This window comes from Danio rerio, chromosome 7, assembly GCF_049306965.1.
Source record: "Danio rerio strain Tuebingen ecotype United States chromosome 7, GRCz12tu, whole genome shotgun sequence".
Lineage (NCBI taxonomy): Eukaryota > Metazoa > Chordata > Actinopteri > Cypriniformes > Danionidae > Danio > Danio rerio.
The window spans coordinates 71,511,263-71,526,032 of record NC_133182.1 but is presented as its reverse complement, the minus strand read 5'-3'; the positions used below and the strand labels follow the sequence as shown (position 1 = coordinate 71,526,032).

The window sequence follows — 14,770 nt, the reverse complement described above, 5'->3', positions numbered from 1 at the left end:
CGTCTTTAATAAACTACGGCAGTTTGCGATCACTGAACTGTAAGAATGATTAATAAATCCATATCAAACAGTCCCATAAGTCACGTCTCGCTTTCGGTTTCGGGCTTTGGCGCGTTTCGCGCTCACACACAAGCGTACCGCGCCAAAGCCCAAGTGTACCGCGCTCAGGCACACCTCTTCCAACCGGGCCAGGGCCGGCCAAGTGAACCGTGCTTGAGCCCGATTCAGCGCACTCACACTTCTCAAACGATCCGGGAAACGGGCCTGGGCACGGTACGGATGGCATAGTGTGAGTAGGCCCTTAACTTGTTAGAGCAACCAACTCCCATGCGAAAAGTCGCCGGTTCAATACCAGCTCGGAGCAGGTTGGGTGGCGTAAGACTGGCGGGGTTACATTATATAATGCTTTGAATATTAAAGTCAGTACAGTTAGTTCTTTAATATCTGTCTAGCACTAAGCGGAATCCTGATTATATATGCTCAAAGATGTGTACTGATTGGCTGTGACATTGTGCACAGAAATGACCAGAGCCGGTATTCAGCAGTCACTACGATGTAATTTGTGTTAAAGGGGTCCTATTATGCCCCCTTAAACAACATGTAAGATACGTCTCAAATGTGTGTATCTAAAGTTTCAGCTCAAAATACCAAAGATAATGTTTTAGAACTCTTTGAAACTGAAGCTTTGATCCCAGTTGTGCCATTTTGGTGACCGTTGCTTTAAATTCAAATGAGATTGTGCTCATTTCAAAAGGGGGCGGAGCTACAAACGCCTATGCATCAGCATAGTGGCAGATTCAAAACTCGAATGGCGAATGGCTGCTTCTCACTCAGGGTTGTTTATGCTAATGAGGGTGAGATCATCACTAATGGGCGGGCCTTAGGGAGACAAAGGGAGAATGTCAATCAAAGTGTTTCTGCAGACTGCTTTTATCAAGTGTGAGTATACAAAATAGAATGAATTATTTTTTACTATTTGAAACTGGTGATAGTCACACACTCTTGCCACACAACTGGGTTTAAACCCCTTATAAAAGTGATTTTTTTGCATAAAAGGCCCCCTTTAAGAGTGAATAAAATCCACCCACCGTCAGCAGCTGTAAGAACACTGTCCATACTCTGGGGGGAGGCAGAGAGCTGAGGAAAACCAGGCTCCGCTCCATCAACCGAACTGCCCCTGACAATAAAAAACACAGCCATTTCTGTCAATACGCCATCATAGAACAACACAGCATCCTGTTTCATCTGGAGCACTTACGAGACGACTGTATTGGTAGACACGATGTATTCTACTTCTTTGGTCCAAGGGTTCATGAAACTGAACCAGCGACTTCTTAAAGTTATAAAAGAGCCATCTTTAATCTTGAACTTGTAACAGTGAGTGTTGATCTTCTCTCTCATTTGTAGGACTGCGAACAGAGAAATAAAGAGCCTATCATCAGATGAGCTATTGATATGCAGTTGACATCAGAATTATTGGCCCTCTTTTTAAATATTTCCCAAATGATGTTTAACAGCACAAGAATGTTTTCACAGTATTTCCTATAGTATTTTTTCTTCTGGAGAAAGAAATTGGTTTTATTTCAGCTAAAATGAAAGCGTTTTTGAATTTTTCATGGCCATATTATAACAGAGTTTCTGCAGGTTTCACTAATGCCGAGTTCAGACTGCATGATTTTCAAAGTAGTCGTGTCATAGATGTTTTCACACTGGACTAGCGTTTTGTTGCTGCTTTGTTTACACTGCAAGATGGATCGGCGACAGGGACTTTCACATTGCATGACTACTATTGGAAGAATCGCCGACAACTTCGTCCAAACTCTGTCTCACAGTCAAAAACACGTAGCATATCTTTTGTTATTAACTACACAATGAGAAAGAAGCCTTTAATGGGGTAGAACATGTACATGTTTGCTCACCTGGGTTTAAAGGGAATTAGCCATTTCTCCTCAACGTTGATAATAAACTAATTTCTGTATGAAACGTCAAACAGACACGGTTGCTCCTCAGTCCTGTCAAACCTCCACTAGTTTTTCCTCCATTTCGTGGGTCCAAATAAACCGAAAAGAGCGCTTTTAACTTCTCGCCCAGCCTCCCGCTAGCCTGCAGCAGGTATACACACACGCACACACAAGTGAATGCTGCTCTCTCATTGGCTGTAGGCGATCGCTGATGTTATTTTCAGTCAAAACTCAATTCACACGGTATGATTTGAATCGCCGACAGCTCCAGATATTCAGCATGCCAAATATCTCGCAGGCATCGGCGACTCATCGGCGATTCTCTCAGATCACGTCTTTGATAGTTCATACTGTGTGATTGTCACTCACGTGCACGAGCAGCGATTTGCCTGTGATTTCAGGCATTTGTCTGCGATTTCTCAAAACCTGTCGGCGAGCCAAAATCGGGGCTTAAATCACGCAGTCTGAACTAGGCATAAGTTAAATTTAAGACTTTTTAAAACCACCATGAATGAAATTTTAGACTTATACAGGGCTAAATGCTAAGGATTTTTTTCGAATCTCCCAGTGAGAAAAGATTTCCACTTTGCCCTATCAAAAATGATTCTAATTTAATACATTTAATAACACAATAATAATTTTGTTTTAGCAGTTTTTAAATATATCCATTCACAAACCCTATAACCCTTACCAAAAACAGAACCATATATAGCTGCCAATTACTTCAGTCTACAATAATTATACTTTAATAATAAAAATATATATAGGTCAGGTCAGTATCCTCAGCAGTAAATAAATGGAGAACTTTAAAGCAAATGTTACTGTGAGGAAAGTAATTAAATGCTCGTTTTAAACAAAACATTTTATTGAGATTGGGATTGTTGGTGATTGTATAGGTGTTATTGTCCAGCTTGGGTAGCTATACATGAGGAAAAGGAAAAGGAAAAAACAAAGGAAAATGAAGAAAGATTTAAGACCTGCAACGCAACATTTCAGTAGATTTAAGACTTTCTAAGGACTAAAGCTTTTGAGATTTAAGACTTTTTAAGACTCTACAGATACCCTGTATTAGCCCTCCTGAAGAATATTTATTTAGATTCTCCACAGAACAAACCATCAGTACTTGTGTAATTAACTTGCCAAGTTAACCTAGTTAAGCCTTTAAATGTCACTTTAAGCTGAATACTAGTATCTTGAAAAATATCAAGTCAAATATTATTTACTGTCATCATGACAAAGATCAAATAAATCTGTTAATAGAAATGAGTTATTAAAACTATTATCTTTAGAAATGTGTTGAAAATAATCTTCTTTCTGCTAAACAAGTATTGGGGAAAAATATGAGCCTTCTCTATTCAGGACTGTGTTATTTCACCTTGTCTATGGCATTCAGCGAGATGCCCGATGTCATCCTGATGGAAATACTCATAGAAAGACGTGCCCAGAAGCTCTTGAGGTAGATAAGCAAGAATGGCTGTGGCCCTAAAATGAAATAAGGCATCCGTCACATACAGAGCAATTCAATACTGTACAAATAAAAGGCTACATCTTCTTTTTAAGGCATAGTTCACCCAAAACTGGAAATTCCGTCATTTACTCACTCTTCACTTGTCAGAGCTAACCGCATAGGATGATCAAAAATAAAAATGTTGCAAACCGGTAACCATTGACTTCCATAATAAGAAAAGGAAAAGTAATATTATGAAAGTCAATGGTTAAAGGTGTCTGAAAGTTTTTAAAATATGTTGTTTTGTATCGAGGACCAGGAAATAAAATGAAGAAACAAAATATCAAGTTAATAATAGAAGCGGCGACACAGTGGCTCAGTGGTTAGTACTGTTGCCTCATAGCAAGAAGGTCACTGGTTGGAATCCCGGCTGGGTCAGTTGGCATTGCTGTGTGGAGTTTGTATGTTCTCCCATGTTAGTGTGGGTTTCCTCCAGGTGCTCTGGTTTCCCCCACAGTCCAAAGACATGTGGTATGAGTGAATTGAATAAGCTAAATTATCCAAATCCAAAAATAAATAAATTTGTTTTGACATAATATCTACCCAGTGAATCAGTCTACACTTGACTAATTAAATCAAATGTGCAGTCAACTAGGATATACTTTAAAAAAACAATGCATCCATACCTAAATATACTTTGTTTCAAGCCTTATATAATTTAAACATCTGTTAAACCAATGTGACTTTATTTTTGAATATTTAACAAAGTTAAGTTTTGTTTTGTTTTGCTTTTATGTACACCATGTGTTACATACATAATTAATCTAAAAATACACAAATATAAATCATGTCAAAACTAATTTAAATGATATGTGATTAATCGCGGTAATTTGAATCTAATAATTAAATCTTAATAATCTTTTTTTTTTTTAAGTAATATCGGCTTTTAATCGAAACGTGCCGTCTCCCAGTGATGAATGTAAAATAAAATATGTTGTCATAAGTGCAGATAACAATTTCTTTTATTAAATCTTAATACTTCAGTCAAAACTTAAATAATTGAATCAAATGTGTCATCAACGAATCAAATGAGTCAAATGAGTCAAATAAGATATACTTTGCCAAAAAAAAATAATAATCATATATCAAAACACTAAGAGTCAATCAGCTTAATCAAAATATGTAAATAAATAATATATTAATTGATTTGTTATTTGTTTTTCCAAATGTCAAATTAAGTTACATTAAATAAAGATGGTACAATATTTCTCCAATATTTTGAAATGTCATTTTCTTAATCCTTAAACTAGATGTAGATTAAGTAGAATAAACCCATTTGATTTTATTTAATTTAGCAGAATTTGAAGTCATATATTCATTCTAATATGGAACATCCCCTGCTATTTCCATTTCATCTCGACTTCAATACAAAAGGAAATGAAGCTTCCACAGGTGCTGCTAACACATAAAAGCCAAAAGGTGGCTTTGTCATCGAGGCATTGAGCAGTAATATTATGCGCAGTGTGTCCTATATTTCAGCCTCTAGCCAGGCCATGACCCTACTTCTAGCTAAACCATTATTCCATGGCTATATCTGGATATTGACCAGCATTGTGCTGGCCAAATCAAATAAGGCATCACGCTAACATCAGGATGGGTCAGAAGGTCACCAACAAGCGTTTGATCCCAAAACTTTATCCATAAGCCGACAAAAAAAAATAAATAATCTCAACCAATAAGTGATTTTACATAATCTTTTGGGTGACACTTAGGGTGCTTTCACACCTACACTTTTGTTTCAGAACCGGTCTCGTTTGCCCAGTTAGCGCGGTTCGTTTGGCATATGTGAAACCACCAATCGCTCTTGGATCCGCGCCAAATCAATCGCTTCGAGATCGCTTGAATGAGGTGGTCCCGACTCGATTGAAACGAACTCTGGAGTGGATCGATTGCAGTGAAAAAGCGATACGATCCTAGCGCTATATGATTGTGTTTTATGGATATGTACTAGGCATCCAGCTATATAAAGAGAGAATTATGAGTAGGGCAGGAAGTCTCCGGATGCCCGCAAATGAGTGATAATCTCCCAGTAATCTTGCGTCTCCCTCCCGATCCTCAAATAGGCTACGTCGCGCACCCTTCTCACCCCTCCCCACCGCATCTCTCCTCAATCTTCAGACACATCGCGTCCACCTTGTCAAACACCACCAAACCACCACCTCCCCTGATAGCTTAGCGGGACGTTGCAAAATAAACCCTGACACTCTGACCAATGTAAGGAGAGTTTACTCACACGTGACTTGTTTTAGCTCTTTTGGTCCGATTAGAAACTTTGCAGTGTGAAAGCGAACCGCTCCAAGAGCAAAGAGCAACAATGTAACGTTTGTAATCTCTGTTTCGGAACAACTGAATCGATTCACAGGTGTGAAAGCACCCTTAGACTTGTGTCATTTTGAATCTGGAAAAGTATCCCCGATTGCATTGGTCATAACGCGTTATTTTAGGTTATTTAAAGGTCCTGTGTTAAAAAGAAATGATTCATTGTTTGACAATCTAAACTGAAAAATGAAGAGAGGGACACAGTACGTAGAGTATTACACCTGCTCAATAAAAATCAGATGATTCACTATATTTATAAACCTGACAAAACTTGATCAGAAATCTAAAAAGGGGAGAAAAAGATTAAGGCATCAATAGAAAGTAGCACTGTGGTTAGAGTCTTGCAGATTCCAAACGCACTGACACAACAGTGCCATTGTGGTCCAGTGGTCAGCAGGTTGCATTACGCTGCCGCCAACCCGAGTTCAAACCTCACCTGAGTCATTTTATTATTATCATTTTTATTATTATTATTATTTTTATTTTATTTTTTTCATTTTTAGTGTTAAGACATATAATGCAGTTTGGGTTACGCATTTTGGTGTACATATTTAATTTTTATTTTTTTGTGTGAACACCGTTACAAACGACTGGATACCTATAAAGTATTTTGCACAGAATATATATTCAGATTTTGCAGGAAAGGACAATGTGATGTTTTAAAGAATAGTGTTGGAGATTTAGCTACCCTTTAATGTTCTCATATTTATGAAAAACAAGTGAAAGCAGCTGCTTCCTTGAAAACTATGTGATCGTGTCATTAGAAACTGAATTGGAAATGACGTTATTTTAATATAGTCAGTCGTGAACTGAAGTGGGCCCGTCCAAGGCTTGAAACTCCAGGGCTGAAAAGGAGTCCCACTCCGGCCCTGACGTAGCGTGTAGTTAGGACTTATGGTTACAGTGTAACCTGCTCACCTAATGTAAACGTTTGTAATATTTATGTTATTTGCTAATTAATAACCACCTCATGTGGAACTCTAAATCTGCGTCTCATTTCATGGTCTGCTACTTTCGTGCTACTGCTACTGTCCACCAGAAATCGCATTTTTAGTCACGGGCACATGCTTTGAGAGCCTTTACGACTGAATGTATTAAATATCCTGTTTTCCACCAACGTAACCCGGGGTGCTGAAATATAATTTCAGATAAAAGTGGCAGTGGGCGGGTTAAATGACAGTGGGCGGGTTAAATGACCAAAACTAAGGGCGTACTCACACTATGCTATCTGAACCGTGCCCAGGCCCGTTTTCCGGATCGTTTAAGAAGTGTGAGTGCGGTTCACTTGGGCTTTGGCGCGGTATGTTTGTAGTGTGAATGCAAAACGCGACAAAGCCCGAAACTGAAAGAGAGACGTGACTTTAACTGACTGTTTCATATGGATTTATTAATCAATCTTACTGTTCAATGAACGCAAACTGCCGTAGTTTATTAAAGACGCAAACCTCTCACTGCACGACAGCTCCGCACCTTCAGCAGACCTCCTCATTCCTGCAGCACGAGGGCTTTATGATTGTTTATGAGCGTCAAAAGTGGCGGATCTGTTCGGCGAAATATCTGACTGCGTGTCACAGCATCCCTAAGGACTGTTTGGCGAAATATTTGACTGCATGTCACTGCATATCAAACGACTGACACGATATAACTAGAGAAATCTCCACTGTGCTGCTGAGTGAGAGAGCGCTTCTCACTGAACAGCGCAGCATCAATGATGTAAGCGTGCCCAGGCCCGGTTGTAGTGTGAGTGCGGGCCGTCGGGAAAGACGGTAGGGGGCGCAAGCGTGCTTTGGCCCGGTTCGAGGCAACTGTACATAGTGTGAGTACAGCCAAGGACAGCAGTTCCGGCACTTAACGAGCAGAATAACTGACTTCAGAATTGTTTTTCAGATAAACAAGAATGTTCATGTAGCATGTTTCTTTAAATATCTGCAAACATATTATGGTATTTTTATGCTTCAGATGAGTCAAAAACTTACATACAGCAACTTTCAAAAACTCACATAATACTGCTATAAATGAATTCCCGCCATCACTGCTTAACCAAGAGGCTTATAGGATGACACTACAAAAATATCCGTGAAACGTTTGTAAATTAAAACATTTTTATCCACTAGCAGTCAATTATATCAATTTCTTGTTTGCACACATTCCCCTTTCTGTATTTTGTTTGTGAAATTTAGCAAAAATGTGTTGGCACCTTGAAACATCAACATCATTTCATGTTACATGTTAGGTCACCACTTGCCTTTGGTCCACGAAGACAAACTTCCCATCGATGGCGTGGCGTGAGACATACTCTGTGGGCTTCACCCGGATGTCTCCATTCACGGGTTGTGGGACAATGTGAGGATGTAACCGGCCAATGGCCACTAAGCAGCTGAGATTACAGCCTTCGTTATCAGGCTCATTGTCTTCATCTAAACCCATTTTGGTGGGCGGCCAGCTCTTCAGATAGCCTGTGCTGTGGATGGTGCAGAAGCTCTTGCGATCAGCTGTAGGAAGAAGAAAGCAATATTTAGAAAAATTACTTCTTTCACTAATTAAAACACCAGCAGAGCAGAATACAATATCCAGAGCAATGGGGTATTAGAGGAACATAAACACCTCACTGCCAACTAGTGTTTTGGAAGTGTTTTTGCAGAGGAAAAGAAACAGCAGCAAAAGTATGAATGCACAGCTACGCGCGTTGCTTGAGCCATGGGTCACACCGATCACTTGACGCAGAATTATAAACCAGGGTTTAGTGTGTATAGATGTTTCCCAGAGATGGGTTGCAGATGGAAGGGCATCCGCTGCGTAAAACATATGCTGGATAAGTTGGCGGATCATTCCGCTGTGGCGACCCCAGATTAATAAAGGGACTAAGCCGGATAGAAAATGAATGAATGAATAATAAAATATAATTAGTGCTGTCAATCGATTAAAAAAAAAAAAACTAATTAATCGCATCTTTTTTTTTTTAATTAATCGCGATTAATCGAATTTAAAATACTGAAACTTTTAATTTTGGCTATTTAAATGTAAAATTAATGTAAACACAAGAAAAAAACTATTTAAATTCAAAATATAATTGTTTATTAGAATTAAAATTCAAAATATAATTGTTTAATAGAATTTTTGTTTAACTTGTAACAGATTTCTTCATGTAAACAACATACCCACAATAAACCATCAAGATCCTGGGTTGACAGCCATATTTATTAAAGAAATTAAAACACAGGCATGTTAATGATATTTAAATTTCAAAACAATCAATGCCAATAAAGAAAACATTGATTTCCATGTTGGATTCTAAGTGGACTGCAAAAAAATGCCAAAATACAGGAATTGCAGATATGGAAAATGAAAAATTATAATAATAAACTATAGAATACAAACTGTTGCACTCATTGTAAAGTTTTATTGCTGTGAGTTGAAAACATCAATTATAGAGTAGAAACTATTTTGCTTAATCCTCCTTTACATTCATCCAGTTGATAAGACTAGGAGTATCCCGCAAGTGCACAGAGACTCCCAAATGCCCGCAAATGATTGACAATTTCTTGCAAACTGGTAGTTAAATACATTGCACACCCCTCTCACCCCTACTCAGATATGTCGCTCACTCCACCCTACACCCCTCAACGGGCCTGACACAGACACACACACACAGACACACACACAACGCGCTGCAGACGTTTTGGCCCCAACGGCCTTCCATACTGGAGCGACTCCCCTCAAATTCAACACGCATGATCACGTTCATCAAATTTGCTTAAACTAAGCATCCTAAAGTATTACTGTATTTCACAAGGATTCTGACACAACAACGCGAAGCATACGCTTTCGTTGCATTTAATGAGGAAACGCGCTAAACTTGGAGGGCTCATGCTGAAAGGCAGAGTAATGCCCTGTCTTTGACAGCTCACGACTTCACCAGAGACGTTCTGAGTACATTCACATAAGACACCAATACTCCGATTTTAATATGAAGATTACACTCTTATTAAAATTCTACCGTGTAGCCTTAAAAGGAACCTTACCTTTAAGGAACACAGAGTCACGAAATGCAGAGTATTTTCTTTCTGTTCGCCATGCGGTATCAACTTACAACAGAAGTCGAAAGTTAAAATTGAAACACCCGAAATTGCATGAAACTTTGGAGAGCCTGGTGATGCGACTAATTGTTTTATACTGGAACTTGCCTTCAAAAAGTGCTTCCTTGGTCTTATCCACATTTATTGCATGTTAAACACACATCCACCACAACAGGAAGTAAAAAACCTTAACTGCGTTAATTGCGTTAATTTTTTTTAACGCGTTAATTATTTAAAATTAATCACATGCGTTAATGCGTTAAATTTGACAGCGCTAAATATAATATAATATAATATAATATAATATAATATAATATAATATAATATAATATAATATAATACAATATAATATGATATAATATATAACAGATGCACTTTTGTAGCTTGGCCATATTTATAAATAAGTAAATAAACTAATGAACTGATTTACCTTTCTTTTTGGAGCAAGTCGAGGGAAAATCCTTGTCCTCCATTTTGACCATAGACCTGTTGCACTTCATTCTGCAGAAGAAGGAGCGTCGGGCCCCTGAGCACAGTCTGGAGGGACTAGGTGCGATGTCTGTTCTGACCGGCAGCCCGGCTGAGAACATAACAATGCAAATCCTTTCAAAAACTGCCACAATGTTTTAAATGTACATAATGAAAGCCTGGGTTAAACTATACAACTTTTTTGGAGCATATTTTTCAAGGCAGAGTTTCTCATTTCTACCACTAGAGGGTGCGCATTCATTACAAACTAAAGCTGCGTCCCAATTGGCACACTATACTCTCATGCACTAAGTACTTATGCACTTACACACTCAACAGTATAGTATTTGTATTTAGTGTTGTCCCAAATGGAACACTAACGTTTTTTTAATGAGCGAAATTTCAACCCGTCTCCCAGATGACGTTTGGCGGTTGCTAAATTAGTGAAATAAATTAACAAAGTACCAAATAATACCTGCCGTGAGTATTACCGCATTCTCCATCGGGAGGCGCTATAATCACTTTCATAGGAGAATTTTGCAATTACAATCCAAACTAAATAAAGTAATTCAACATGTGCGGCTGATAGCTCCGCCCCTTCCGCTATGTGAGCAAAGCAGCGGTCGTTGAGTGTGTGAAGTATCCAACATTCCACACTTCATTTTACCAGTCCAATGAGTGCATCATATGCCTAATTAAAGTGCACTTATCATTTTTAGAGTTTTCAGTGTGAACGCACTACTTACACTATTTATACAACAAAATGGCGTAGAATATTGCATAAGTATGCGATTTGGGACGTAGCTAAAGGCATAGTTTGATGAAGCTGTGACTGAGTGTGGAATCAAAGTAGTTGCTAAAACACGTTTATGGATGAGCTAAAAGTATTAAAAACTTAATATTATGATGGTTTGAAGTCGAGTAAATCTAAAATTTATCACACTAAATACATGTTATGGTTTTGTTATAATGCTGCTCTGGGCAGTCTAATAAAATAAACATATTAAAGCAAATTTAGTATTTTGTTATTTATCATGCAGCAATTCGTTTTGTTACTGGTGCACCATTTAATACTCATCACTAGCTATGTTTCCATCCAAAAATGCGAATAAACTTTATGCGCAAAACTGGATTATTGCATAAAAGTTGTGCGAATGAAGCAGCGTTTCCATCCAACGAGTCAAAGCGAACAAAATCGTCACTTCCTGATTAACTGGCGCCAAATATCAACAGTAAAAACTGCATTTGCTGCAGTAGGAGAAGCTGCATCAATCTTTTTTAAATGAATGCGCCTCAGAAAACAATCCTGACAAGCAGTGAGCGCGCAGTGGCGTTTAAAGGTGTCAGACGCGGAGCACAGGCGCTCTTGATTCTGGAGGTCATTAATAATATAATAACAATAATAATGCAAATGGTAAGGCGTTTTATAATGACCAAAACAACATTTCAGATGTTTTATAATGTGCTCAGCCTGACGTTTTATCCATTCACACACATTTTAAGCATCACATGATCTCTTTTAACAAAATCACATGACCTTTTTTAATGCGCATGCTGGAGTTTGTGCGGTAAAAGTGTTTCCATGGCAGTTTATGCGCATCTTTTCTTATCGAATAAAAAGTTTATCCTACCCAGTTAGCCGCATAAGTTTTTTATGCGCATTTTCAAAATTTATGCGCATCATGGCATTTCCATCAACTGTTTTTTTTTATGCGCATTAGCAAAATGCGCATAAAATAGGTGGATGGAAACATAGCTACTGTCAACTGTATTCTTCACTGAATTGGCTCTCTCTTCAATCACATAAACAAATTCATTGGTGTCTGTTCATTTACAAAACTCTTATTGGCAGAACGCCACTATATTTAGTAGGGGTGTAACGGTATTGTAAATACCGTCATACCGCAATATTCATTTTTTTCGATATTACCTTAGTCGCATGACTCGGTAAAATTATAGGTCTTCTGAGAAAATTTGCTCAGGCGAATGAAGCGAACGGGAGGTAGCGGAAACTACAATTCCCATCAGTCCTTGCGGTCTGTTGTCGCTACAGATACAGTAATGCGGAAATGGAGTGTGCTGCTAGAAGCGGGCATCAAAAAGAGCTGGAAATGATCAAACCTGAAGCGGGTGTTGTCGCTGCACGCGTACTGAATAGCGGTGTTGTCGCGCGTGTTCTGATCAGCTGTGTTATCGCGCGCGTTCTGATCAGCTGTGTTGTCGCGCGCGCACTGTAAAGCGGGGAGGGGGGGTTGAGCGCGCATACTCAAGAGCGGTGTTGTCGCGCACCTACTGAAGGGCGGGACGGAGGGTGTGACACAGCACACTGTTCATATTGATACAGACATGAGACCTCTATCTCACTCATGGCTTGTCCACTCAAGTGGGGGAAAGACAATGCACAACGTTACCCACTGCTGTCAACCTGGGCCAAGTTATATCTCTCTGTCCCAGAAACCTCAGTCCCAAATGAGAGGGTTTTTTTCTGTTGCAGGGGACATTGTAAATGCCCAGAGATACCAGCTTTTACCAGATTATATTTATATGATAATTTTCCTTTAAACCCATCTCTATCTAAGTGAGTGAGTGATTAAATGTTGAATGTGATGAGTTTTCAACACTACTAAATTAAAACTTTATTTTTTTACATGTTTTAATAATTTTTTGTTATTAAAATTGAAGTTCCTGTTTCAAAGCTTACAGATAGATGGCTAATTTGTATGTCATTGACACTTTTGGCACTTTTTTGGAGTATTTTCATAAGTTTTGTTTTTTCCTGTAAATGATTCAATAAATACCGTACCGTGACATTCATACCGAGGTATTACCGTACCGTGAAATTCTGATACCGTTACATCCCTAATATTTAGTCACTTCTTAACATTCAGGAAACACATCAAAATCTGCGCTCTAATTTCATTAACCTTTACATCCCCAAAGTTCTCACTTCATTTGGTCGCTACTTTTCAGTTTTCTGCTGCTGATGCTTGGAAAGCTCAACACTTTCATTCCACTATCATCTTTGAAAAATGCAATTCAGTCAATAGTTCAAGATCATTGTGCTTGTTTTTAGTTTTTTGTTGGTTTTATATGTTATTATCTGCATTTGTGAAATTGTTATTGTATTGTGTCCCTACTGCTTTGTACTGCATCTGCTTTTCATGTTGCCTCTTGGCCAGGCCTGGTTAAATAAAGGTTATTATTATTTTCTAGGGGATGTATTATGTATCCCATGATCTATGTTGCTAGCTGAAACTGCTTATTTCTCTGTATTTAAACAGTCTTAAACTTCAAACACTAATCATTTGGAATAATTTTAGTACACAAGTCAGCTGAATATACAGTATGAAGCTGTTCTAGTATTTTTTGGATATTTTAAAAAGTTGGTATGAATTCCATGTTGGCCCCGGTAAGTTTAAAGATGTCTAAAGCTGATATAGTGCTAGTATAGTGCTTGTCTAGTTAGTGAACCAGCATAGTCATGTAGTACTCAAACAAAACTGAGATGGTGTAGCTCTAAACTTCCACTTCCATTACTTCCACTATAGGCTTCAAAATAATTTATTTGCTAGTAAAAAAAAAAAAAAAAAAAAAGGAATGGCGTTTTTTTTTTTTCAGAAAGGCCATTGTGGAGAACGTGACACTTGATGGAGAAAGTCAATACTAATAACAAAAAATAAATAAAATTGCACATTGCATAATGGTTATAGATTCAGATTTTTAAGCTTTAGACTGTGATACCAACAGAACATCTAAGTGAAGCCAATTTTAAGAGCGCATACTGTTTTTCCTTGTTATGCATATGCATATGAGGCAGTACACTGCAGAAAAAGCTTTTGTTACTTGAACTTTTTGTTGTTTCTAGTGCAAATATCTGAAAAGGCTTAAATGAAGAAGCATTTTCTAGATAAGGAAAACATATTGCTTTGTTTTAGGAAATAATATGCCAAAATGAAGTGAGTTTTTTCTTAAAACAAGCAAAATAATCTGTAAAATGTTGTTAGCAAAATAATCATGTTTTCATTTTGACGAGAATATCGCTTGTTTTAAGAAAAAACTCAGCGTTTTGTTTCTAAAAACAAGACAATATTAAGCATTTTTGTACATTTGAACAAGAAACGAGACTAAAGAAGAGCATTTTTTTCCAGTGTAGATGTTCTAGGTATATCATGCAGAATATTGGACTCAGGATCAGCCACTTGGTAAAATCAGGATGAGCTTTGTTATAACCACAAATCAGAGGCATATACTAACTTTTAGCATCGATGAGTCTCTCGCGTGGAGCTGTATCAGATGATGAAAGCTGCTCTTTGACTTTTGCAATATCTTTAGGATGCAAATAATCGAACAAACTCTGGCCAATCAGGTCATTCTGTAAGACGGAGAGAAAACAGATGGTGAGTCACAACACTGTCTGCTGATTTATACAGTTGAAGTCA

At 38.0% G+C, this 14,770-nt stretch overlaps 1 protein-coding gene across 4 annotated transcripts in view; it reads right to left on the bottom strand.

The window, feature by feature from the left end:
• bmal1b (basic helix-loop-helix ARNT like 1b) overlaps positions 1-14,770 on the bottom strand; it is a 58,625-nt gene that overhangs the window by 5,412 nt on the left and 38,443 nt on the right. For 3 of the 4 annotated variants that reach the window (XM_005166616.6, XM_009303573.5, NM_178300.1), the window contains 6 exon segments: positions 14,586-14,703; positions 10,294-10,443; positions 8,033-8,279; positions 3,337-3,443; positions 1,259-1,409; positions 1,089-1,177 (listed from right to left, as the gene is read on the bottom strand). In XM_005166616.6, the coding sequence (XP_005166673.1) occupies positions 1,089-1,177; positions 1,259-1,409; positions 3,337-3,443; positions 8,033-8,279; positions 10,294-10,443; positions 14,586-14,703 (862 nt within the window). 4 annotated transcript variants of the gene reach the window in all.